Source organism: Pieris napi, chromosome W (assembly GCF_905475465.1).
Source record: "Pieris napi chromosome W, ilPieNapi1.2, whole genome shotgun sequence".
In the NCBI taxonomy this organism is placed as follows: Eukaryota; Metazoa; Arthropoda; class Insecta; order Lepidoptera; family Pieridae; genus Pieris; species Pieris napi.
Window position 1 is genome coordinate 1,612,660 of NC_062258.1, and position 25,792 is coordinate 1,638,451.

At 38.1% G+C, this 25,792-nt stretch overlaps 1 protein-coding gene across 3 annotated transcripts in view; it reads right to left on the reverse strand.

Annotated features, from left to right (window-relative positions):
• LOC125062072 (low-density lipoprotein receptor-related protein 4-like) overlaps positions 1-25,792 on the reverse strand; it is an 84,639-nt gene that overhangs the window by 40,718 nt on the left and 18,129 nt on the right. For all 3 annotated transcript variants that reach the window (XR_007119172.1, XM_047667671.1, XM_047667672.1), the window contains exons 11-19: positions 5,141-5,327; positions 4,762-4,915; positions 4,319-4,528; positions 3,977-4,158; positions 3,541-3,704; positions 3,334-3,471; positions 3,151-3,256; positions 2,865-3,015; positions 2,456-2,617 (exon numbers count right to left, since the gene is read on the reverse strand). Coding sequence is in view for 2 of the 3 variants with exons in the window: in XM_047667671.1 (XP_047523627.1) it covers positions 2,456-2,617; positions 2,865-3,015; positions 3,151-3,256; positions 3,334-3,471; positions 3,541-3,704; positions 3,977-4,158; positions 4,319-4,528; positions 4,762-4,915; positions 5,141-5,327 (1,454 nt within the window). In the remaining variant the exon portion in view is untranslated. The remainder of the gene's footprint in view (positions 1-2,455; positions 2,618-2,864; positions 3,016-3,150; positions 3,257-3,333; positions 3,472-3,540; positions 3,705-3,976; positions 4,159-4,318; positions 4,529-4,761; positions 4,916-5,140; positions 5,328-25,792) is intronic.

Consider the following 25,792-nt stretch of genomic DNA (forward strand, 5'->3'; position numbering starts at 1 on the left):
GGACATAGCGAAAGCCTTCGATCGGGTGTGGCACAGAGCACTGCTCTCGAAGCTTCCAGCCTATGGGCTTCCCGAGAAATTATGCGATTGGATCTCCAGCTTTCTGGCCGATCGGAGCATCAAGGTCGTCATCGACGGAGCATGTTCCGACCTTAAACCCGTGAACGCTGGGGTCCCACAAGGCTGTGTTCTATCCCCGACCCTATTTCTTCTGCATATCAATGATATGTTGCAACTTAGCAACATTCACTGCTATGCGGATGACAGCACTGGGGATATTCTGTACACTGGCCGGGCAGGTATTTCTCGGGCAGTTGTTGATGAGTACCGGAACAAACTTGTGTCTGAAGTCGAAACTCTACTACGTGGAGTCTCAGACTGGGGCAGACAAAACCTAGTCCAATTTAACCCCAAGAAGACACAAGTTTGCGCGTTTTCCGCTAAAAAAACACCCTTTGTCGCTACTCCTCTTTTCGAAAACACTCTTCTTAAAGCCACAGCCAGCATTGGAATACTTGGCGTTGACATATCGAACGACGTTCAGTTTCGCGGTCACTTGGAGGGAAAGGCTAAATTAGCCTCCAAAAAGCTTGGTGTGCTCAGCAAGGCGAGGCGGTACTTCACTCCGGGCCACCGCATGCAACTATATAAAGCGCAAATTCGGCCCCACATGGAGCTCCATCCATCCAGCTCCTTCCACTTGACCGTATACAACGCAGAGCGGTTCGAATCGTCGACGACCAATCCCTCTCCGAGCGGCTTGATCCTTTGGCGTTGCGTAATGTGGGGTCACTCTGCATCTTCTACCGCATTTACCATGGAGAGTGTTCAGAGGAGTTGTTCGGATTAATACCTGCAGCTGAATTTCATCATCGGACGTCGAGACAGAATACGAAATTCCACCCGTATCACCTCGACGTCCGCCGTTCCTCAACTGAGCGTTTTTCAAGGCAGTTTTTGCCGCGCACAACCACTATGTGGAACCAGCTGCCCACTGAAGTATTTCCGAACCAATTCGACTTAGGGTCCTTCAAGAAAAGAGCGTACGTTCGTAAAAGGCCGGCAACGCACTCGCGAGCCCTCTGGCATTGAGAGTGTCCATGGGCGGCGGTATCACTTAACATCAGGTGAGCCTCCTGCCCGTTTGCCCCCCGTTCTATAAAAAAAAAAAATAAATAAAAAAATAAAAAAAAATGCCATAGTTGGAGTTTCATTCGTTCGAGTAGTAGGAGGCGTTGTTTATTATCGCAAGAGATTTTCTGATAAATTCGATATCGCTCCCTCTTCTCTTCCGACACCCACTTGAGGAAATTTCATGAATTAATCTCATCGTGGTAATCAGAGGATTTGGGTTGAGACTTAAAAATCAATAATGAATCATCAACGAAGCTGTCTCTTGACCGTGAGCAATTAATAATTCATCAACTCCCAGCAGACTCGTTGCCACTTTGCAAACATTTCTTCGAGTGTTATGGATAACCCTTTCATCTAAATATACGACAGGCCTTTTTTGAAAAGTGCGGTTCGTTTCTAATGTACTTACCTTCTTTTATTTTTTAATGTATATTGCGCAATAATTTATTTTCTTTTAGACTGACATCTTTGTGTTGAAATCCAAGAAATTCCCGTATTCCATGTAACGTTACTACGTATTACTTTGTTTCCATAAAAAATAATATCTTCCCGCAATACTGCACTGTAACTTACTAAGTAGGCAAAATTGACAAAAGTAATTCCGACTTCTTTCGTGAAAATGACGTTATTGAAAGCCGCGAACTTTGAATCAATCTGACTAGTGATTTCACGTCATTGGCGCGCTGGGTGCTCCTCTATCTAAGAATATGCCCCCGAACCTCTGCAACCCCCTCCGCCTTTTCTCTAGTCCTGCGGAGGCCCGTGCGCAATCAGGTCGATTAATTTGTGACACCAAAATCAATCGTCAGTACGAATTCGCTTAACTCTATCAATGGTCCGAGTATACCAATTAAATAATTTGAATAAGATCTAGGTGGTCGTTAAGTGCGTGTGTGTATTGTGAATTTTAAAAAGAAGTGTGAATTTACATTTAGAACAAGTGCTTCGTTTCAGGGAAGGGAAAATGAAACATTTATCGTTTGTTATAAATAAGCAAGACTATATTTTTTTTATAATATGGAAAGCTATGATTTTATCTATGACAGATATAATTATCTTGTTGATAGTTAGAAAGAGAGATAATCAATTTAGGATCAAAGTAAAGTGAAATAAACAAATTCCGTGCAGATTCTTATATTCCAGATTCCGAATTGAGTATAATGTAATGACACAAAAATTAATTTTAAACTATTTTGTTCCGTTTTCGAAAACGACTACAAAGTCACGCTACGTTTTCCTATAAAAAATACCATTTCCCATGCTCTGCATTTTTGTCGTGTAATACTTTACGTATAATATTATATTGTCATGAGGAAGATACCTTTAGGATCGACAACGATGTCTCGTGGCTTGTCAATGTTCTCCCAAGCCAGGAGATTTCTCATGGTACCGTTTGAGTTGGAAACCTCTATCCTATTAGTGCCTGCATCTGTCCAGTACAACTTGTCTGTTATCCAATCGTAGGCTAATCCGGCCGGTGATACTACAACGGAAACATAACGTAGTGTACATACTTATTTACCGATAAACTAATTTCAATCCACTTAATATTCTGAAGAAAATATTTGTTCCGGATTCCTTGTCATTGTGAAAAAATACTTAAAAATAATTTGCACAATTTCTAATTTTGAAATATATCGTTTTGATAATATAATTTTGTTAAAAAGTTCGGGTTTTTTATCTGAACGTGTAATTTTCAAGTACGATGTTCCAGATATCTTCGTACTTACTTAAATTTGTGCTGACGACTACAGTCTGATTCGATCCATTAAGGTAAGCTCTGTTTATGGTGTCTTTTTCCACGTCCGTCCAGAATATTCTATTCCGGGCGTGGTCCCAGTCGAGAGCGACCGCCGATTTGATCGAATCCACCGGGATTACCTAAAATTATTAAGGAACTGATAGTAAAATAGTTAGCAAGGAGCGAGATTTTTTTACTGATATTGTTGCCACGGGAAACCAGTATATATAATAAAGACAAGTACATTCGGTTCTTAGCTAAAAAGCCGTTCATACCATGTCCAAAGTGTCCATCTGTTTACGTGGATTGAGAAGTTTCAGTCTTATATCTTTTCTTCTTGCAAACAATAACAATTTTTCAGGCGTATCTTCACACGTGCGACTGAAACAAAAAAGGAATCAGCACTTTGCCTTGATTTCCAAACAGGAAGAATGCAGGGAATACTATTAACAACGCACCCGTTAGATTTAAGATTAAAACCGATTGGGCATCGACAAGTGCAGCCGCTACTGTTTGGGAGACAAAGATGTGAACAGCCGCCGTTGTTTGAGCCGCAACGGTTCTTGTAGGTGGTCGACTGTCGTAAAGGGTGGAAACTGGAATAGAAGAGACGTATTACAGCCGCGTTTGTCCGCCTTTTTAGGGGATTTATAGTTTGTACTAACCTCTGTATGTCCATCGGCACTTGTAAGCTCGCGTGTATTGTCTGCATGCCCATGCCGGTTTTCTTATTGATAGTCGATATGCTCTTGGTGTGCCAGTCCGTCCAGTAGATGGCGTCTTCGAATACCGTAAGTGCGAAGGGATGAGGTACACCTTTGCTTGTTATCTACGCGATAAAAAGTGTTTTAATTAGGAATTTTATATTATAAGATAGCTAATGTGCGGAACGAGAAACCAGAAGTATTAATCTTAATATAAAAGTATGTCATTGTCATTAAGTGATATACTCAAGAACAATGTGCTTATTAAACGATACCGGAAGCCGTACTTAGAGTCGTTCATTAAATGATTCCTAAGAGTAGATTTCTTATTATATATATGAAAGTGTGTGTTCTTAAAGGTAAATGTAACTAATTTCTATAAATAATAAAAACTGACCAGTTTCCTATCTCTGCCATCAAACGAAGCCTTTTCGATAGCGTGGTGTTTAGCATCTGCCCAATATATCTTGGACTCCGTGTAGTCAATAGTGAGACCGTTGGGCCAAAAGATTTCGTCCACGATGACGCTCTTACGTCTACTGCCGTCCATATCAGCCCGCTCGATTTTAGGATTTGGCCCTGATAATGGAGAGTATTTATTTAGAAGTACCACTTAATTCCAAGTTGAATATTGTCTTTTTGTGAGACGCAATTTAGAGCTTGCACATCAGCCCTATGGATATTAAGAAACCCCCACAACCAGTCCAGAAGAAGTCAAATCAGGGTGATACCGACTTACCCCAATCCGTCCAGAATACTAGAGCATCTCCTGGATGTACAGCGACGGCCCTGGGTTTGTCCAAATCACTGGCCGCTAAAACCGCCCGCTGTAATCCATTCAACGTTGCCACTTCAACTCTTCGCGTCCCCGAATCCGTCCAGAAGAGAAGATCGTGAATCCAATCTACCGCTACCCCGCTTGGTGTTTCCAATCCCCATCGTATCACATCTGTTGAATTACTCATATTTAATTAAAATTAAGATTTTATTAGTCAGATTTATTTAGTTTTATCTCGTATATCCTAATGGTAGAATCAGGTTGGATTGTACAGAACGCCGATGACTTACTTGCAGTAAAAAATAGACAATAAAACCTCTTTTGCACTGTGGAACATTCAAACATAAAATTTCATAATTACGCTGCACATAAATAAATAAATGATAAATATTCTGTAAAGCTACCTGTCATATTGTTGCTCTCTAAGGGCGCCACTCGAATGAGCTTCATGTTGTTTTCAGTCCAAAAGAGTAATTTCTTTTTATAATGGTAGTCCAAAGCAACTGCATTGTGCAGTCCTTTTAGAACCGTCACGTAATTGTCTCCGGATAACCACACCTTTAAAAGTGGAAATATTTACATTAACTTAAACCCCGAATTTAGCGTTTATATCTGTTAGGTGTATTTGAATGTTCTATACATTCACTCGCAACCAGTAATAAACTGACTAAAAAGCTACTCGATACTTTCAATAAATAAGTTTGTGGTATTATTTTTAAGCGTAAATTTTTAGATTGAATTTTAATGTTATTCTAATGATCTGGGATATTTAATGTATTTTACCTTACGGACACCGATACTGTTTGAAAATAGCAATGTAGGTGATTCTCCGGTTGCTTTACAGGAACGTTCGTCCGGTCGCAGTACGTAGCCTGTCATACATCCACAACGGAAGCTGCCTTGAGTATTGGAACACGTCTGGGAGCAAACTGGGTCGTGCTCGTACATACATTCGTCGATGTCTCGGCAACTGAATATATTGTATTGTAAACATAAACATTTATAGCCTGATTTTTCATTCCGTAGAATTCTGACATTTCCTTAGTGTTGCTACTAACCGAGTTCTCCACCGAAAAAGGGACAAATGTGACCCATTTCAGGGCAATAAAAAATAAAATACTATGTATTTTTATGTTTTATCTACAAAAAGGTAAATCTAAATATTTACTTATTCAAGTGATCTAATACAAAAATAACAAATATTTCAATATCACCAACAATATTTCAAATGATCTTAAATTATTCTTTAGCTGGCATGACTGCCTACTAATACCAGGCTTAGTAAACCTTAAAAAAAATGTTATCTTTACTTGTGCGTTTTTTACTTTGTTTTGAAAAGGGACGCAATAATCACTCGCGTTAAAACCACTTTCAATGTGAGCACCGGACTTAATAAAATATATACATTCACTGACAAATAAAATGTATGTATAGACTCAGATGTTCAGACTCGTACTAAAATTGAAAAATGTGCCTGGCCTAGCTGTCAGAATTCTACGGAATTAAAAATCAGAGTATAGTATTGTTTATTATATTTAATCATAATCGAGTCTCACGCGTGCGCGCATTGAGGTGTGTTGTGTTTTTCGTTACGGAGCTATCGCAGCGACGTAAATTTCGTTATTACAAATATGACGGACGTTGTGAAATGTAACTTTTGCAACATTGTTTTAGATGAGCTATTATCGTATATCCAAAATAAAATATCGATAATGGATGAAGTGTCGTTAGTTAAAATTTGTGTGTCGGCATTTACGAGTGAAGAAATTAGTAACTCGAAATCATTATTGTTTAGTGCACTACCGGCAGATCGCCGACAAATACAGCGAAAAAAAAAGGGAAAAGAATCTCGAGATATGGATGACATCATTTCCTTGTTTAAATCTACAGAACCTGATATCTTACCAGTATTTGCTGCAAGACAACTGGAAAAACTACCTCCTATTACATTTGATCATCTTGACTGCACGAAATTATTGAAGGATTTAACTACAATATCAGCGGAGATTGAGACTATTAAAAATAACTACGCTACTCTAAACCACTTAGAAGATTTAAAGCAAGACGTTAATAGATTGAAACACACGCCGATAGCTACCACGTCCTGTCACAATATAAACAATCGACGTGGTGCATGGGCTAGAAATGGTGGCCCTAGAGATCCATCGCAGAGCATTAACTCGTCATTAAATGACTCGCACAATTCAATTAACTCCAATTGCGAGTCAAACAATAAAGACCCACTTTATCGAAGTATCAGTGAGGGTAGTGTGGTTCGCGAAAACATGCATTCGTCGATTATGTCGGCCGGGACCGGTATTATGACTCATACCATGACGACAGGGGCGACGGAATGCGGTGGCTTCAGCGGAGACAAGCGTAACTCAACAAATGAGCTCTGCACAACTGATCGAGACGGTTTTTCCAGTTGATAATGTCGAGCCCACGGATGGTGCGTGGCAAACCGTTACGAGACGTAAAACAAAATGTAAACAACGTTTTACAGGAATGACGGGTCAAGCCAGTGACGGTGTTAATTTCAAGGCGGCGGAAAGGTTTATACCTATTTTTATAAGCAATGTACATAAAGATACTGTAATGTCCTGCTTCTTGGAGTGTTTTACGGCTCACCAACACCACAACACTTGTACAAACGTCCTACACACAACCGCTCCGTTCGGGTGTCGGATTACGACTGACAGTCTGACAAGTGTCGTAGGCGCATGAGACAACCAAGCAACACTTTTAAAGAAAAACGCTTTTTACCGGATTAAAGTTATGTATTATTATTATAAATTTACAACTATTTGACATAATTTTAAATTTATCCGACGTTTCGCGTGCTTTACAGCGTGCGTGGTCACGGTGACTGAAGACAAAAGATGTTGAATGTCAAAAGGTACCACTAGGTAACACTTTATTTAGTCAATACACTACATCCCTTTTTTGTTTTATTTGTTTTTATTGATTATATCTCTCTGATTACTCATTAATGTAACTTGGATGTAATGTGATGGATTTTACATGAATCAAACATAATTAATGAAATTAAAGTTTTATGCAGCTACACTAGGGTTAAGTTCCGACATGGATTTCCTCGTCGTTAACTTCATTTCTTTTCAGACATTCCATTCCCCTTGAACTCTTTTCAAATATACAACGTCCCTTCTTCGAGTTTGACCGGTTTCATCGTTTCTTACCGTGATATCTCCTCCTTTCGTGATTTCCACCGTGTGTGTTTCTGGATTTATTTATTTTATTTATTTCCTTTATTCATATTTTTATATACACTACTAGCTAAAAAACCCGGCTTCGCCCGGGAGTTGATATAAGATGACGTGCTAGAGTCGAAATAAAAAAATAAACTATGACGTAAAAAGTAAAAAAAAAGTTTATTGAAAACGTTTTCTCATTATTTACAATACTTGTTTATAAACAACATTTTTCATTTTATTGTCCGGAGAATATATACATAAATTTTTCGGATTTCCTACTCTTGAGCAAGCTACATATAGCTGACCGTGAAAGAAGCAGGATTCTTTGAGGTTAATGCCACAATATTTTAAAGTTTGTCCTTGCGCTTTGTTAATTGTAAAACTAAAGGCTAATTTTATTGGAAACTGCAGTCTTTTAAATTGAAATGGCAATTCCGAAGAGATCAGAGGTATTCTAGGTATAAATACTGTCTGTCCTTTAGTCTTTCCAGAAATAAGTTCAGCTTCAATGATATTATTCGATAGCTGTTTTACGATCATTCTAGTTCCATTACATAATTTTGGGGAGTTGAGATTTCTGAGTAGTATGATTGGAGTTCCAATTTTCAGACGAAGGCAGTGTAATGGCATTCCTGGTAACCTTGTAAAGAGTTTAGAAATTCAGTAAGGAAGTTGACACTTTCTTCAATGGATACCTTCGTGTCGATCGATTTATATATTTTCTCTTCACCAGGTATTTTCTTTAGAATATTAAAATTGATATCGTCAACAATATTATTTTTAGTGGCCAAAATTGCTCTTTGAAATAACCACTCTGCATTAGTATAGTTCTGAATAATATTTGGATAAATTTTGTCGATTAGTTCGTCTTCAGTAGTGACTATATTACAGAAATCACTATTAAGTTCAATGAGGCCGGTCGTTTGGTCAGTAGGATATGTACCTTCGCCGATTTGTAAAAGTATTTTAGCAAATTGTCCTGTTGTTTCATCTCTTGATAATTCAACTCTCATGTTTTTTGTTAATTGCAGTATTTGTACTTGTGGCCAGAGATGTGATTTTTTCAAGCATGCATTGATCTCGTCTGCTGATGTTGACTTGGGAATAACTGGAAGTGTTTGTCGAAAATCTCCTGAGAGTATGAGTAGAGCTCCTCCCATTATTTCAGAGTTTTTTCGCAATTCTTGTTCCTTATATCTTTAGAAACACGCCCTTTAGATTAAAACGGGAACTTTCTAGCTTCTGTAGCGGTAGCGTATGTAGTAAAGGCGCGAAATTTAAAAACCTAAATTTTTTAATGTTTTGAGAACTAATTTGGATAACTAAAATTATGTCGCTTTAACTCCAAAATATAAGTTAGCTAATGACGTATAAATACACAAAATTTAATAACTTTATTATAGCAACAAATTAAATTTAAGACTTTATTGAAATTGGAATTTTAAATTTCGTGTCACTACTACACATGCTACAATTGCTCGCAACGCTTTTGGAAATGCAACCCAAACAATCGTTGTCCTGAATGAAGTTCAAATATTCGATAACAGATGGCGCCACTATACTTAATTTCCAAGTTGTAGGGTTGGAAAGTTCCTTATATCTTTAGAAACACGCCCTTTAGATTAAAACGGGAACTTTCTAGCTTCTGTAGCGGTAGCGTATGTAGTAAAGGCGCGAAATTTAAAAACCTAAATTTTTAAATATTTTGAGAACTAATTTGGATAACTAAAATTATGTCGCTTTAACTCCAAATCCTGAATGAAGTTCAAATATTCGATAACAGATGGCGCCACTGCACTTAATTTCCAAGTTGAAGGGTCGGAAAGTCCCTTATATCTTTAAAAACATGCCCTTTAGATTAAAACGGGAACTTTCTTGTTCGAGGGGGGATAAAGGACTATCACACCACATAAGTCCCTTTATCGTGTCGGGACTCCTTTTTAAGTTTTATCGGCACGCACATTTTATCGACTTAGTTTTATTATATATATAGATGTCTGCTGGTATTAAATCACACTATCCAGCCTTCCGTTTATCGTATCCGATTTCTTTTCCCATTTGTTTTCTTTTTTTTTCCTATCCTTAACCTCAGTGTCTTGTGCTGTCCTCTCTATTGTATCGTTTACCATAGGTAATAATTTATATCTAAACTTCATTTTGAAGAAAAGTTCTGATGAGGTTCTTCCAGTAACAGAATGTGTTGTACATGGTTAAATATTCCAGTAAACTTTCCTTCCAGTCTTTATTTTCAGCTATACTTATTTTAAGACGTTTAAGTATGACACAGTTTTGTCTTTCGACCTCTCCGCTTTGTCGCAGCCAATATGGTACTGTATTGAAAAGAATAATGTTTATTTCTGTTAGAAATGATTTAAACTCTTCGCTGAGTAACTGTCTTCTATTATCTGCAGTTATTGATTTCCTAATCGACTGAATATTCCTTTAAGTTTGGCTACAATTTCAGTAGAGGTAATTTTGCGACAAATCTTTACTTCTTTATAATATTTGGTCACCACTTGTAATGAATTGCGATATCAATCCAAAGCACTTCTGGAAACTCACGCCGTTTTATAGGGTTTGGTGGACATGGTGCAGATACAAGAGTACATCCTTTACAGGCTTTAACAATTTTATCATCCTCTGTCGCATCTAGGCCACCAGACTTTCGTACGAAGTCTCGCCTTCATTGACACGATACCGGGATGTCCCTCGTGAGCCGCATCCAAAACTCTTTTACGGAGTGCCGAGGGAACCACAATTCTCATTCCTCTCAATAATATACCCTCATGAAAACAAAGTTCATTTTGTAAGATTTTATAGAACTTCACGTCGTCGTTCCATATGTTCCGATATAAACCCTCTTTCACGTTTAGTATTTCCCTATCGTCCATTTCTCCGCATTTTTGCTTATTTGTTGTCTCGACAATGAGTCGGCGATATTGGTTTTCCCTGGTTGGTAAACTATTTTATAGTCGTACGATTGTAAGCGCATAACCCATCTCTCTATCCCTGCACATGGTCTAGATTTAGGACCAAATATTACCTTCAACGGCTTGTGATCTCTTATAAGTTCAAATCTTTTACAATAAAGGAATATCTGGAAATGTTCCATCGCCCACACGAGAATTAACGCTTCTTTTTCTGTCTGGCAATAGCGGAGTTCACAGTCAGTCAGAGTTTTGTGGCATATGGCCACTAATCCTGGGCTCACCTTTGGAATTAGTTTGAACTAAAACTCCACCTAAATCCACAGGAGCCATAGCATCTGCTATGACAATTGTACGATTTACAACCGTACAGGTATTGCAATGTAAATGACACCATGCAATATGATTTGCTTGTGTGTTCATTTCCATTATATCTTATTATATTCACTAAAGTTAGTCGGCATTCAGACCTCGTACCGGGCGCGACTCTTAATCTTATCTCACCCCACTAGTTTAGTCCATTGCTCATAAAATAAATAATTATCCCATTAAATATCTTGATAATTTATCCCAACCCCGAACATTGGTCCTTCGAGCCATTAGTCGTATTTTTGGCAGGATCAGGGCGCGTGTGCTTTCGCAATATTTTTTTGCTTAGTGTGTGTGTTATACTGATACCTGCGTATCAAAAGAATACATCTAGAACTACGATTTATGGATACATCTCTTTTATCCTAATCACATTGCCTTAGAAAGGCAATATACCTCAACATTTGTACACCTCGTGACCTCGGTGCCTTAGAAGGGCACTACATCTCTTCACCTCGTGACCTCGGTGCCTTAGAAGGGCACTACATCTCTTCACTTCATGACCTCGGTGCCTTAGGAAGGCACTACATCTCTTCACCTCGTAACCTCGGTGCCTTAGGAAAGCACTACATCTCCTCACCTCGTGACCTCAGTGCCTTAGAAGGGCACTTCATCTCTTCACCTCGTGACCTCGGTGCCTTAGAAGGGCACTACATCTCTTCACCTCGTGACCTCGGTGCCTTAGAAGGGCACTACATCTTTTCACTTCATGACCTCGGTGCTTTAGGAAAGCACTACATCTCTTCACCTCGTAACCTCGGTGCCTTAGGAAGGCACTACATCTCTTCACCTCGTAACCTCGGTGCCTTAGGAAAGCATTACATCTCTTCACCTCGTAACCTCGGTGCCTTAGGAAGGCACTACATCTCTTCACCTCGTGACCTCAGTGCCTTAGAAGGGCACTACATCTTTTCACTTCATGACCTCGGTGCTTTAGGAAAGCACTACATCTCTTCACCTCGTAACCTCGGTGCCTTAGGAAGGCACTACATCTCTTCACCTCGTGACCTAAGTGCCTTAGGAAAGCACTACATCTCTTCACTTCGTGACCTCGGTGCCCTAGGAAGGCACTACATCTCTTTACCTCGTGACTTCGGTGCCTTAGGAAGGCACACTACATCTCGGATTCAGTACAACCTTGCAGGTATTGCGAGGATATCTTGAGCAACTTATCAGCTGAACAAGTAAGGTTATATTGTTATCTCTGATAATCTTTAATTATGTCCACAATGGAAGATATTTTAGCAACCCAACAACAGTTGGTGGACGCATTGGATAAGCTTTATATCAACTTTAAGAAGGATGGAGCGGAGCGAAAGACTCCCGATTATATACGTCGTCGTTAAGAAACGTTAGAACAATATTTTACAGATATTCATAACAACCATATGACACTTTTAACTTTTAGTGATCAGTCTCATGAAAACTTTACTTTTAATAAATACGAGCAAATTAAGAAAAAATATGGTAATATTAAGACAACCTTAATAAATTATAAGCCATTGGCAAGCATTACAAAATCCCCTGAATTACAACCTCCAACGTTTCAAGCCCCGTCTACCTCTAACGCATCGACCTCTAATGAATCTCAGGAAATATCTCTCAAAAATAACTCTAATATGAGTAAAACAGAAGAGCTCATGAGAAAACAAACTACAAATTTTAAAGCTTTTCTGAGAACTGCCTCGAGTATAGAACTTGACCTTATCTCGGAAAAGTGGGAGTTTGAGGACATCCTAAAGACCTTGCAAGTCCGTTGGACTGCGATTGATAGCTTACATTGGGAGTTGGACCATGAACTTTGTGGTTCCAACCGAGAATATGAAGAGCAATTTACAAATTACGAAAATTATTACATTAAAGTTAAGAAGGATATCAATAAAAAGATGTGGTCGGTATCACACATCGAGAAAACAACCCCTAAAATGGAGTTACCAACCTTCGAGGGAAATTATAACCAATGGGTTTCCTTCAAAGATCTCTTTACGGAAACTATTCATAGTAACCCATCTCTATCAAATGCGCAGAAATTACAATTTCTCAAAAGTAAGGTAAAGGGTGAACCTGAGAAGTTGATTCAACATCTCCAGGTAAGCTCAGATAATTATCTCATTAGCTGGAATATTCTCAGCCATCGATATGATAATAAGCGCCTAATCTTTACATCTCACCTTAACAATCTCTTAAATATTCCTAATATTCAATATCAGTCATATAATCATATCAAACGCATTCAAGATGTTACAAACGAGAGTATAAATGCGATAAAAAATCTTGGAATTAATGTTTCTTCCTGGGATCCCTTCCTTGTATGTATATTGTCTCAGAAGTTAGACGCAGACACGTACAATGAATATATACAGTCTTTGAAATCGCCGAGAGAATTACCCGTATTACAAGATTTTTTGCAGTTTTTAGAAACTAAGTTTATGACCCTAGAAACTTCACGGAAGAAGCAAGAAAATCACACCCCAAAAGTATCATATCAAAACTTCAATCTATATAAACCTTCAAAAAATTTAAATAATCAATCATCATCTTCGAAAAATTTTAATCATAACTTTAGACAAAGTTATAATAATCCTAAGTATACTTATTCTACAAATCAGGTTATTTCGCAACCGACACATTCCAGTAATAAAATTATTGAAAAACGCAAGCTGTGTCCGGTGTGTAATTCAAGCGATCATCGTATACAATATACATTTATGCCAAAAATTATTGAATATGCAGCCTATCGCACGAAGAAATGCTATTGCAAAATTGAACCTTTGTATCAACTGTTTACATTATCATGAAGGTAAAAAATGCCTTTCGCAATTAATGTGCAAGGAATGTAATAAAAATCATAATACAATTTTACATGAATGTTTTACAAAAGATAATATGACACCGGACGTTTCACGATCTAGGTTACACGTGCCCCGGGTTGTGAAACATTTACCTCAACAACAAGAAATTAACACATTAGTATCTCTTCCAAGTGACCCTGCCGAAATATTACTTGCCACTGTAATTATTAAGATACAGGCAGCGGATGGATCTTATAAAAATATGAGAGCTCTTTTAGATCAGGGCTCACAAATCTCAATTATCAGTGAAAATGCTGCTCAATTATTAAAAATACCTCGACAAAAATGTAATGGTTATATTTCTGGGATAGGAAATACAGAAAACAATTGCAATTGCAAAATCTCGATCAAGTGTTTATCATTAGTCAATGATTATACCTTTAACACGGATGTATTTATTATGAAAAAACTTGTAAGGAATTTACCGAGCTATACCCTGCCAAAACCAAATTGGCCTGAGCTTAATCATATAAAATTAGCTGATTCAGAATTTTATATAAGTAGCCCTATTGATATATTATTCGGCGCTGATGTTTATTCTGATATTATCTTGGACGGTATTTGTAGATTTCAAGAAAGGTTTCCGATTGCGCAACAAACGCAGTTGGGATGGATAATAGCCGGTAATTATAAAACCTATCAGTGTAATATAATCCTTAATAACGATATCCAAAGGTTTTGGGAAGTGGAAGATATTCATGAACCCTTAAATATGTCACAGGAAGATCAAAATTGTATAGAGTTTTTTCAGAATACAACCTCAAGACGTGACGACGGCAGTTACGTTGTGAAAATACCTTTTAAAGAAAATCTCGAGGAAAAATTGGGCGAATCGAAGTCAAAGTCTATCGCTCAATTTATTCAATTGGAAAATAAACTTATTAAAAAACCTTATTTAGCTCGTGATTATAAATTATTTATATCGGAGTACAGAGAGCTCGGACACATGATACCCGTTGTGTCACGCGCCGCCGTAGAGTCGGGTTGCTACTTATCGCACCATTGTGTACAACGAGCGGAATCATCAACTACGAAATTGCGAGTTGTTTTTAATGCCTCTTCGAAAACTTCGAGTGGATTTAGCCTCAATGATCTTATGTGTAGAGGGCCAAATCTACAACAAGACCTTCAAACACTTATCTTAAAATGGCGACAATTAATAGCCGAAATCTCAAAACTTTATGACCCCTTGGGCTGGCTGGCACCAGTCACTACAAAACTTAAAATTTTATTTCAAGAAACTTGGAAGTCTGATCTCGGATGGGATCAGCCGATACCTCATAAATTAGTCTTAGAATGGAATAAAATAAAAACTGACATATCCTATAGAACGCAATTTAAAATACCTCGATGGTTACAAAAACAAGAAAATGATCTTAGAACTCGATGGCACTTAACTCAGAAAATCTATCATAATATTCGGTTCAAATGGAAGAATGAATATTTCTCACAATTATCTATTAGATCAAAGTGGAAACGACCTCAAAAACATCTCTACTTGAACGATATAGTCATCATAAAAGATGAAAATCTTCCGCCCGGTAAATGGGCTTTAAGGCGTGTTGTAGAGCTACATCCCGGAAGTGACGGGCTGGTAAGAGTCGTCACGCTTAAAACCAAGAACGGTTCTATTAAACGCTCAGTCGTTAAGTTATCCCTTCTACCTACAAATAATAGTAATCAATCTTTAAACCATGAGAAGGTCGATGAAAAGAAGCCACATCTCTGCCATCTCCACAACCCGTGAAAAGTGATAGTGTTGTGAGTGAGTGTGAAGTTAGGGAAAAAAGGCATTTTTATCATAATAATAAAAGTGTTTTCAAGAGTAATTTAAATTCGAAAAGTCAATCAAGTGAAAGTGTAAATAAACAAGATCGAGCTTCCTCGCCGATCTTTCGTGTGTTATTCCTTACGAAATAAAATATAAGTGAATCTTTGTAGCTAGATTGATAAATGTAATTCATTTTCTCACCCACAACTAATCATAACATATAGTAAACACTATATAAACATTTAATATTAAAATTTGTGTATCACCTTGTTAGTCTTAAGTTCAACCTCCATTTTACTAACCCTCATCTTTTCCTCCCCCGGGAACATGTACGATTTACAACCGTACAGGTATTGCAATGTAAATGACACCATGCAATATGATTTGCTTGTATGTTCATTTCCATTATATCTTATTATATTCACTAAAGTTAGTCGGCATTCAGACCTCGTACCGGGCGCGACTCTTAATCTCATCTCACCCCACTAGTTTAGTCCATTGCTAATTAAATAAATAATAATCTTTAAATATCTTAATAATTTATCCCAATCCCGAACAACAATCGTACGATCGCTAACATTATAATACCCTAAGCTAGGAATATTTGTCATGATTTCCTTCAACGACTTAAAATACCCCTTTTGTTCTGGTCCCCAGTTTTCGGTTACATGATATGCCAAACATGAGTCTCTTGTATCTGAATAAGCCTTTACTGGTTATAAAGGTGGTTGTTTCTTGAAGCAGGATCTATTTCAAGTTGGTGAAATGCGTCTTTAGTATCCAATTTTGTTAATACTTTTGCATTTTTCATGTTAGGTAGCAACTTGTCCATTGTCGGCAATGGGTAATTTTCTCGTACAATGGCTCCATTTCCTTTCAGCACCGGCACTACAGGGGACACCCATTTAGAAGAACCCACTATCGGCTCTATAATATCCCTATGTTTAAGTTCTTTTTCCTGTCGAAACGACCTTTCTTTTGTTCACGTCTATATTATTATAATATTTCCACTTTCCGCTTCAACGTCTGTTTCGTTCGGCAGTATTGTCTGAAATGCCCCATAAGACCACACTTTAGGCATTCTTTATTCCTTGCTGGGCATTTTGCACCATTTCCAGCATGTCATGAATCCATCTACAAAATTCTTTAATTTATCAAAGTTCCTTTTAAATTAACTATCCATCCTGTTTACTTCTTGAATCTCATTTGATTTCAGTGGGTTTTTAAACTCGTCTAATTGTTTATTAACAACTTCAAGAGTATTTGTTTCGGTGATTACTTGCTCTAATGTAATTTCATCCCCAATCTGTGATATCGTTTTTCTCAGTTCGGGTACCCTATGATCTTATGCGAACATTAGTTATACCGGTTGTAAAAAACAAGACAGGAGATTGGGCGGATGGTTCAAACTACAGGCCTATATCGCTGGCGACTATTATGGCTAGGGTGTTGGACGGTTTGCTTAATACTCAGTTAAATAAATATTATAAGCAGAAATTGCAGTGGGTAGTTTCGATACCCACCCGCCTTCTAAAAAGGAAAGGCCTCAATGTGCCACGGGCTCATTGGTTGCTCGGACGTAAACAAGTAAGGTTGTTGGTATCGAGGCCGCATACTGTGATATCGTTCTATGTTATTCTTATTCGGTGGTTTTTGTGTAATAGTTTTAAGGTTAACGGTTGTTTTTAAAATACCCAAAGTCGTGTTGTTTTGATTGTATAAGATTAATTTTAAGGTAGATTTAGTGTGATTTCGAATATACCGTGTTTTGTTCTTTGATAAAGTTATTTTTATTTAAATCACTTCTTACGTTATTTCGAATTGTTTTCTTTTATTTGATTATCACTTCTGGTTGCTAAAATCAGAAGTGGGATAGGATTTCGCTCACAAATAAGCCTTGTAAACAACCGTTAATTTTAGAATAAGTTGCCGCGTGCTTCCCGTGAACGGTCAATTAAGACGCCGCTGTCTCGCTCTGATATTAAGGGTAGCCGTCGAAAGCGGTCTGTGCGAATCAATAGGCAGTGTTCAAGTCATGATGGAGTGCGTTTATATTTGCGTCGCAGCAGGACTCGTTCTCATTCGTGTCACAATAGTGTCGTGACGGGTTGCATTCACGTCGTTAGATTACGTTCGCGTCGCGTTAGGTCGCGTTCGCATTCGCGCCATGGTATGTCTAGCTCGTATTCGCGTCGTAGTAATAGATCGCGTTCGCGGCATATAACTCGTTCGGGCCGAGATCACTCCCTTTCTGGTGACAAATATTCATGCGACAGGTCGAGGTCCCGCTCAGTTGGTTTAAGTCGTTGAACTAGTAAAACTCGATCCAACCTTCTAGATGCCTCTGTAAAAGACGCTTTAGGGTCAATAATGTCGCGATTGACTGCTATTTAGGAGAATACGGCCAGTGATTCGCACGTGCCGTCGTCCGTCCGTTGTAGCACACCTCCGCTTGATAAAAATAACGTTACCGTTACTCAAGCATTCGATGAAGCTTTAGGTATGTTAACGAGACCTAAACCTAGCAATTATTATGTGTCTAATTTTGATCCGGCTGTTAATAATTTTGAGGTGTGGTGCGACGAAATGGAGCGGGCTATACGGGCGAACCCTTGGGACGACTATGAGTGCTTTTCTCGTGTGGCTAATTGCCTAAGAGGTGACGCAAAAGCCTGGTTAAACGAGTAGGCTACTAACGAGCGTTCACGGTCAAATTTCGTTAAAGAGTTTAGGTTCTTGTGTCCGCAAAAGGTGAACTAAGCGCAAATTCTCCACGAAGTTATTAACATGACGTCAGAAAAGTTTCTGTCATACGCGGAATACGCGCGTTGTTCGTTGTTTCGCCTTGTAAATGGATTAAGCGAAGAACTTATGGTCCAAATGGTGATTTTTGGTATTAGTGATGTACACGTGCGCGCACAGCAACTAACGCCGACTTAACGACAGAAAATCTGGTCTCATTTTTAGCCACGTATGTTAAGTCTACCCGCAAATTCGATAATCATTACCCTGATAGCCTGAAATTGTTCAATTCTAGCTAAGCACTTAATGTTTTTTTTAATATCATCTGCGGTAGTAAACTACTTTTCTGGTCCACGCAGACCGATTAACTGTTCTTTGAAGGGAATAGGTGACAAAGAGTTGGCGCCCGACAAATATATGACTTTAACTATCGAACTACGTAATATCTCGCTTGAAGTTGATTTTCTCATTGTACCCGCGTTGTATATGAATACGCCGATCATAATAGGGACAGACGTTCTCAATCGTGATGGCGTCACGTTTATTCGCACGAAACGTGAACAATACCTAACTCACACACCAGTTAGGGTACTAGGAGTGAATGCTGTGAATGCTAACGAGTAACGAGTTTGACAGCATATATACGCCTCTCGAAGGTGCGGAGTTTGCTAAGTTGATGGCTGTCATTAAAGAATTCTCTCGTTTTTAATATCCGGTACAGCAACTACAGCGGTGACTACGGTGGCTGGTAGTGTGCTTATGTACATTGACGTTCGACGTTCTTATTGTAAGTATGTCTAATGACGACGGTATTTCTCTAATACGCGATGTTTTGAAGACTGACAGAAGCTGGATTCTCTGTCAATTTGCGAAAGTGTTCTTTCCTCACAACTAAAATAGAGTACTTGGGTCGTGTTATCAGTCATGGTCAGGTTAGGCCGAGTCTGCATAAAATTGAAGCGTTGGTTAATTCATATACTCCAACTAACGTTAAGCAGGTACGTCAATTTTTAGGTTTAGCTAGATAATTCCGGCGTTATATTGAAGGCTACGGGACCGCATGTATATTGCGTCTCACTAAGAAAGACGTCAAATTTGAATGGGGACCCGAACAAGATCAAGTCCAACAAGAACTCTTAAAGCAATTAACCAGCGAGCCTATACTTGCGATTTTTGACCCGAGCCTTCCCACTGAACTACACACCGACGCTAGCAGTGCAGGATATGGTGCCTTAATACGCCATAAACGAGTAGTAGTCTATTTTAGTATTGGGTAACCCACCCAGGTTGCGGAGCCCCAGTACCAATCATATGAATTAGAAACGTTGGCGGTCGTCAAGGCTCTTTTTTTTTTTTTTTTTTTATAGAACGGGGGGCAAACGGGCAGGAGGCTCACCTGATGTTAAGTGATACCGCCGCCCATGGACACTCTCAATGCCAGAGGGCTCGCGAGTGCGTTGCCGGCCTTTCAGGAATCGGTACGCTCTTTTCTTGAAGGAGCCTAAGTCGAATTGGTTCGGAAATACCTCAATGGGCAGCTGGTTCCACAAAGTGGTGGTGCGCGGCAAAAACTGCCTTGAAAAACGCTCAGTTGTGGAACGGCGGACGTCGAGGTGATACGGGTGGAATTTCGTACTCTGCCTCGACGTCCGATGACGAAACTCAGCTGCAGGTATTAATCCGAACAACTCCTCTGAACACTCTCCATGGTAAATGCGGTAGAAGATGCAGAGAGACCCCACAACATTTGCAACATTTCCAACATTTTCGGCATTACCTGGTTGGTATAAGTTTTAAGATAATCACCGATTGCAATGCCTTGAAGGCCACCGAACGTAAGAAGGATCTTCTGCCACGAGTTGCCCGCTGGTGGGTATATTTACCAGATTGTAGTTTTACTTATGATTATAGAAAAGGAGCTTTAATGCAACAAGCTACGTGTTGAAGTAGGCAACAAAGGTTCCCAGTGGTCCGACGTGCTGTGGAGGATACCTACAGCTCACTTTGGAGGAACATCTCCAAGCAAAGTACCATGCAGACTTCACCACTGCAGTTACTGGTCGGTATCGATATGTGATCTGTGGAGTTACTGGTCATCAGATCGTTAGTGTGAGATGTGGCAATTACTAACTCTAATCCCAATCGGGAGGCTCTCTTAACTCTTCGCAGGTGGCGAGCTTCCGAACTGCTTGCAACCAGTCGATGGTGCCGGGATGCCTGCGTTAGCGGGAGTCGACGGTGGCCGCACGCCTTTGCTGTCGGAGACTTTGTGTTTGTGAGCAAGACTGCACAAATCACCGGTGAACTGGACTCCGGCATGCGTGGGCCTTACAAGGTTATTCGCGCTACCGTGCCACCGGTATGAGTTAGAGCTACTAGCTGGTTCCTGATGTTGTGGCAAGGCGAGTGGACGCCGGATGCGTGCACAGTTTCCTTCGAGACTTGACTTTGTGGTGCTAATGTGTTTAGACCACTTTGAGAACATACAAGCGTATGGGTCTCTGTTTTAAACTTTTGTGGTCCTAACGTGTTTAGACCACTTGGAAAACATGCAAAGGTATGGGTCTCTGTTTCATATTTTTGTGGTGCTAATGTGTTTAGGCCACATAGAGAACATGCAATGATAAATGTAATAATTTAATAATTTTTATAGGGAACAGGGGAAATGTAAATAAACATGATCTTTTAGTATTATATGAAAAACTTTGTTGTTTAGACTCTAAGAGGATTGTTATGTTTACATTTCCCTATAGCCAAAGCTTTGCTAAGGAAGAAAATGACACAAGATATATTCTTAATCAAACATTGCATACATTGGCAATGTATAATGATAAATTTTGTGTCATAGATACCAATAGGTATACAAAAAAGTTTTTTATTACAAAGGGTAGATATTATTACCTACCTGCTTTCTTAAAAAGACAGATAGCTGTTTCGCTATCATATTTTATAGAGATGACAGCCAAGAATTTGGCTAGACCCCTTGCTTCTATTGAGCAAGCATTAGATTATAAGACCTTGGAAGAAATTCCAAATAATATTTATTTAAATTAGATAATAGGACAACAGAGCACCACTCTTGCAATAATAAGGTAAGTATATTATGTGATAAAATTCATTCCCAAAAAATTATTGTCTTTCATCAAAATATACAGGGGATGAAAAATAAAGAATTAGAAATTGAACTATTCTTGAATAGTCAAAAAATAGACTTTTTGTGCATAACAGAGCACTGGCTAAAAAAATATGAAGTTTTGTTTAATTTTTGTAACCACAGGGTTGGTAGTGTGTTTTGCAGCGAAAATGCAATTCATGGTGGCTCATTAATCCTAATAAGTAAAAAACTTAAATGCAAAGAAAGAAAGGATATTATCAGCCTCTCTGTAGAACTAACTATTGAAATCTCCTGTGTGGAACTGGAGCAATTCATTGTTGTATGTCTATATTGTCCTCCATCAGCTGTCTATAATAATGTTGAAAATGTATTAGAGGAGATATTGTGTAAATTAGTAAAGTGTAATAAAGGGCTAATTGTGTGTGGGGACTTTAATGTCAATTTACTTTGTCATTCTAATTCAAGTGTACGCATACTTAGTCTTTTTCGTTCATACAATTTAATAAATCAATTTCATTCACCCACAAGAATAACAGCTAGCACCGCAACTTGTATAGATAACATATATAGTGACATAGCCCCTTTGAATGTTTGTATTTTCAATAGATTTAAATCTGATCACACTGGTCAATGGTTTGAATTCCAATTAAGGAAACAAAAAACATGTAAAAAGAAGAAAATTGTGATCACTCCTATTACAAATGACCGTTTGGACAGATTTAGAGAAGCATTGGTCTATAGAATGCCATTTCTGTGTGGCAACTCATCCCCTAATAATTTATACAATACTTTTTTTGGATCATTTATTGATGAATTCAAGAAAGTATTTACTCAAAAGACTTTATTGGTCTCTGAGAAAACAAGTTTCTGTGACTGGGCAAATGAGGAGTTACACAGGAAAAGGTTAAAATTATATGAAATCTATGACGAAATGCAATATAACACTAGTGTGGAATTTAGGGAATATGTTAGGTTGTATTCAAATAATTTCAAAAAAGATTGCAAAACTGCAAAGTCTCAATATTTAAGTTCAAAAATAAAAAATAGCATGGATAAAGTAAAAGCTACCTGGAAAATAATAAATGAAGAATCAGGTAAAACGTCTGACAAACGAACTGATTATATGTTAAAAGTTAAAGGGAAGTTAATAAAATCTGACCCAGAGGTAGCTTCTTCTTTTGAAGAGTTCTTTACAAATGTACCACTAAATACGACCAAGTCCCTAGATTCTTCACCTGCTGCTGCGATCTCATTGCTAGAAAAATGTGTACCTGAATGTAATATTAAATTTCAGTTTAAACATATAACTTGTAATGATATCGTTAAAACTTTTAAGCTTATTAATTTAAAAAAAAGTAAAGATATATGGGGTATGTCAACAGTCATTTTAAATTCCGTTATTAATGTAATAAGCTCTGAATTGTCTATAATTTTTAACAGCTGTATCGATTGTGGAGTCTTTCCGGACGAAATGAAATTAAGTAAGATTACACCGTTGTTCAAGGCAGGTAGTGAGTCTGATCCGTCAAACTTCAGACCTGTTTCCGTGCTCCCTGCGTTGAGCAAAGTTTCTGAAAAGATAATGCTAGACCAGCTTTATTTACATTTTAATAAAAATAAACTCTTACATAATAAACAGTATGGTTTCACTAAGGGTCGCTCCACAATCGATGCCGGTGTGAAGTTGATTTCGAACATATTTAACGCCTGGGAAGAATCATATGATGGAGTCGGCGTCTTTTGTGACCTGTCAAAGGCCTTTGACTGTGTTCATCCTGATATACTCGTTGGAAAGCTTCAACACTATGGCGTTGATGGCAAAGCTTCCAGCCTGATGAATTCATATTTAAAGGGAAGGATCCAAAGAGTTCATGTCAATGGAGTCACCTCTCCGGGTTCGCAGGTATCAATGGGCGTCCCCCAAGGATCGATTCTCGGGCCTTTCTTATTTCTGATTTACATAAATGACCTCCCATTCTTTGTCAACGAAGTTCATGAGATGGTATTGTTTGCTGATGACACTTCACTTCTATTTAAAGTGAATAGGAATAACGTATTATTGGACGATGTAAACAATTCTATCTGTCGTATAGTTAACTGGTTTAATGTAAATAACTTACTGCTTAATGAGAACAAAACAAAATGTATTAGATTTACAACTACTAGCGTAAAGCGAGATATTGGTAACCTGAAAATTAAGGACAGTGAACTAAACTTTGTTGACAAAACTGTTTTTCTAGGCATAACAATAGATAGTAAACTCCAATGGGGCCCACACATAGAGACTCTTTCGAATAGGCTGAGCTCTGCAGCATATGCAGTAAAGAAAATCCGACAGTTTACTGATGAGGACACGGCTAAAATTGTGTATCATAGCTACTTTCATAGCGTTATGTCGTACGGCATTTTATTGTGGGGTGCTGCTGCAGAGGTTCAATCCATATTTGTGCTGCAGAAGCGGGCTGTTCGGGGTATTTGTTGTGTTTCTCCGAGGGAGTCGGTACGGAATAAGTTTAAGGAATTAAATATTATGACACTATCTGGTCAATATATTCTTGAAGCCTTGTTGTATGTCCAAAAAAATATAAACGATTTTAAAACAAATGGTGACTTTCACCAGTATAATACGCGAAATAGAACTAATTTGAGTGTACGACCAACCAGGCTCCAAAAGATAAACCACTTTTTATATGGAAATTGTATTCGTTTTTATAACAAACTCCCAAGCGCAATTAGAGAATTATCACTAAATAAATTCAAAGTCCTTGGTTGCGCCGGATTGTTATTTTTATAATAATTTTTGATTTTAAATAATGGTTGCTCAATACATATACCCATCCTAATAATTCCTAGACGCATGTCTCATCACCCACCTATTTTATGTCCCAATCCTATGACGGTACTAGTTCCGGAACGGGCTATAGGTGGCGCGCACGACGATGAGTCTCTAATAAGAATTAATTAGTGACAATTTTGATGACCCGCGTTATGGTTGATTATTCGCCGCACGCTCGCAACGCTTCCTTTTTCTTTTAAACATTTACTTTTTTATTATAAACTTTAACTATACTTAAATTCAATTAACTTTAACTTGATTAAGTATAATTTGTGAAAGTGATTGTTCATTGGTGTACAACAAAGGAAAGAAGCCACTAGAAGAAGCCACGAGGTTGAAGGTACTGTGCCGACATCCTTTCTTTCTTTTTCCCATTGTCCATTATTGAGCAATCATATTAGGTATCAATAAGAAAAAAATACAGTCCACTATATAACCACTTCAAATATTTAGCTTATAGGTATAAAGTTTTATAAAGTAACATCCCGCGCCTCCATTAAAAGTTGGTCCAAACGAGCCGAGATATATTTCTTAGCTTATAGTTTTACCTACGCTCCGCTTATTTTCGCTTAGTATAATAATTTAGCTAAGCAATTGTAATGTTATGCTTATAACATTTCGATCATTACTTGCATCGCTTTGTTAAACGTACGCGTGACCTTGGCATAGTTTGTCGGTCACTGCAACATATTTGCACTTCAGTAAACTTTATACCTAATTATTCTTAATTGCTTTTCTATTCTATTATATTGAATAACTATAATTTTACCGCTATTTTAAATTAAAAATGCCGAAGAGTGATAAGCTTTCGGAATCTACAGATCTAGCTGTAGATATACAACTCGTATTATTAGAACAAAAACGGAATACAATATTCATTTGTTTACAAGAGGTATTTGACCTATCTAAAGATGCGGATTGTGACCCTTTGATGAGGGAAAACTTTCTCGACGCGAGTAGTAATATTGAAACGTTACGCTCAGACTTTATTAAAATCTTAGATGATTATAATAATCGCTTGTTATCTTTAAATCCTAAGGCGACTTCAGAATTTAAAAGTTTAATTGCATTCGAGCGGCTTTACAGCCGCGTCAAGCGCTTAGTTTCACTGTACAGCTGTAGTGCTAATAAAACTGATAAGGATACGCCGCGGAGGCTTAAGCCCTATTTGCCTCCTATCGAGTTGGTATCTTTTGACGGGGATATTAAGTCTTGGCCTTTGTTCTATAATAACTTTAAGACCACCATACACGAAAATGAATCACTTACGGACGGTGAAAAGATATATTACCTATTAGGAAAACTAACAGGCAAAGCAAAATCGGCTTGCGCCGGGTTTACACCTTGCGCCGCAAATTATGAAATAATTTATAAAACACTTATTGATAAATTTGAAGACAAGCGTTATCTCGCAACCTCGTATTTAGATCAAATTTACGATATTAAGGCGATGTCTATAGCAAACGCAAATAACCTTGAGCAATTTTTAGAAACATTTTCTTCTTCAGTTGCCGCTCTTGAGCATTTAAAGCTAGATAACCTAGCCGATTTCATATTTATGTATATGGCTTTAAAAAAAATAGATACTGAAACAGTTCGTTTATTCGA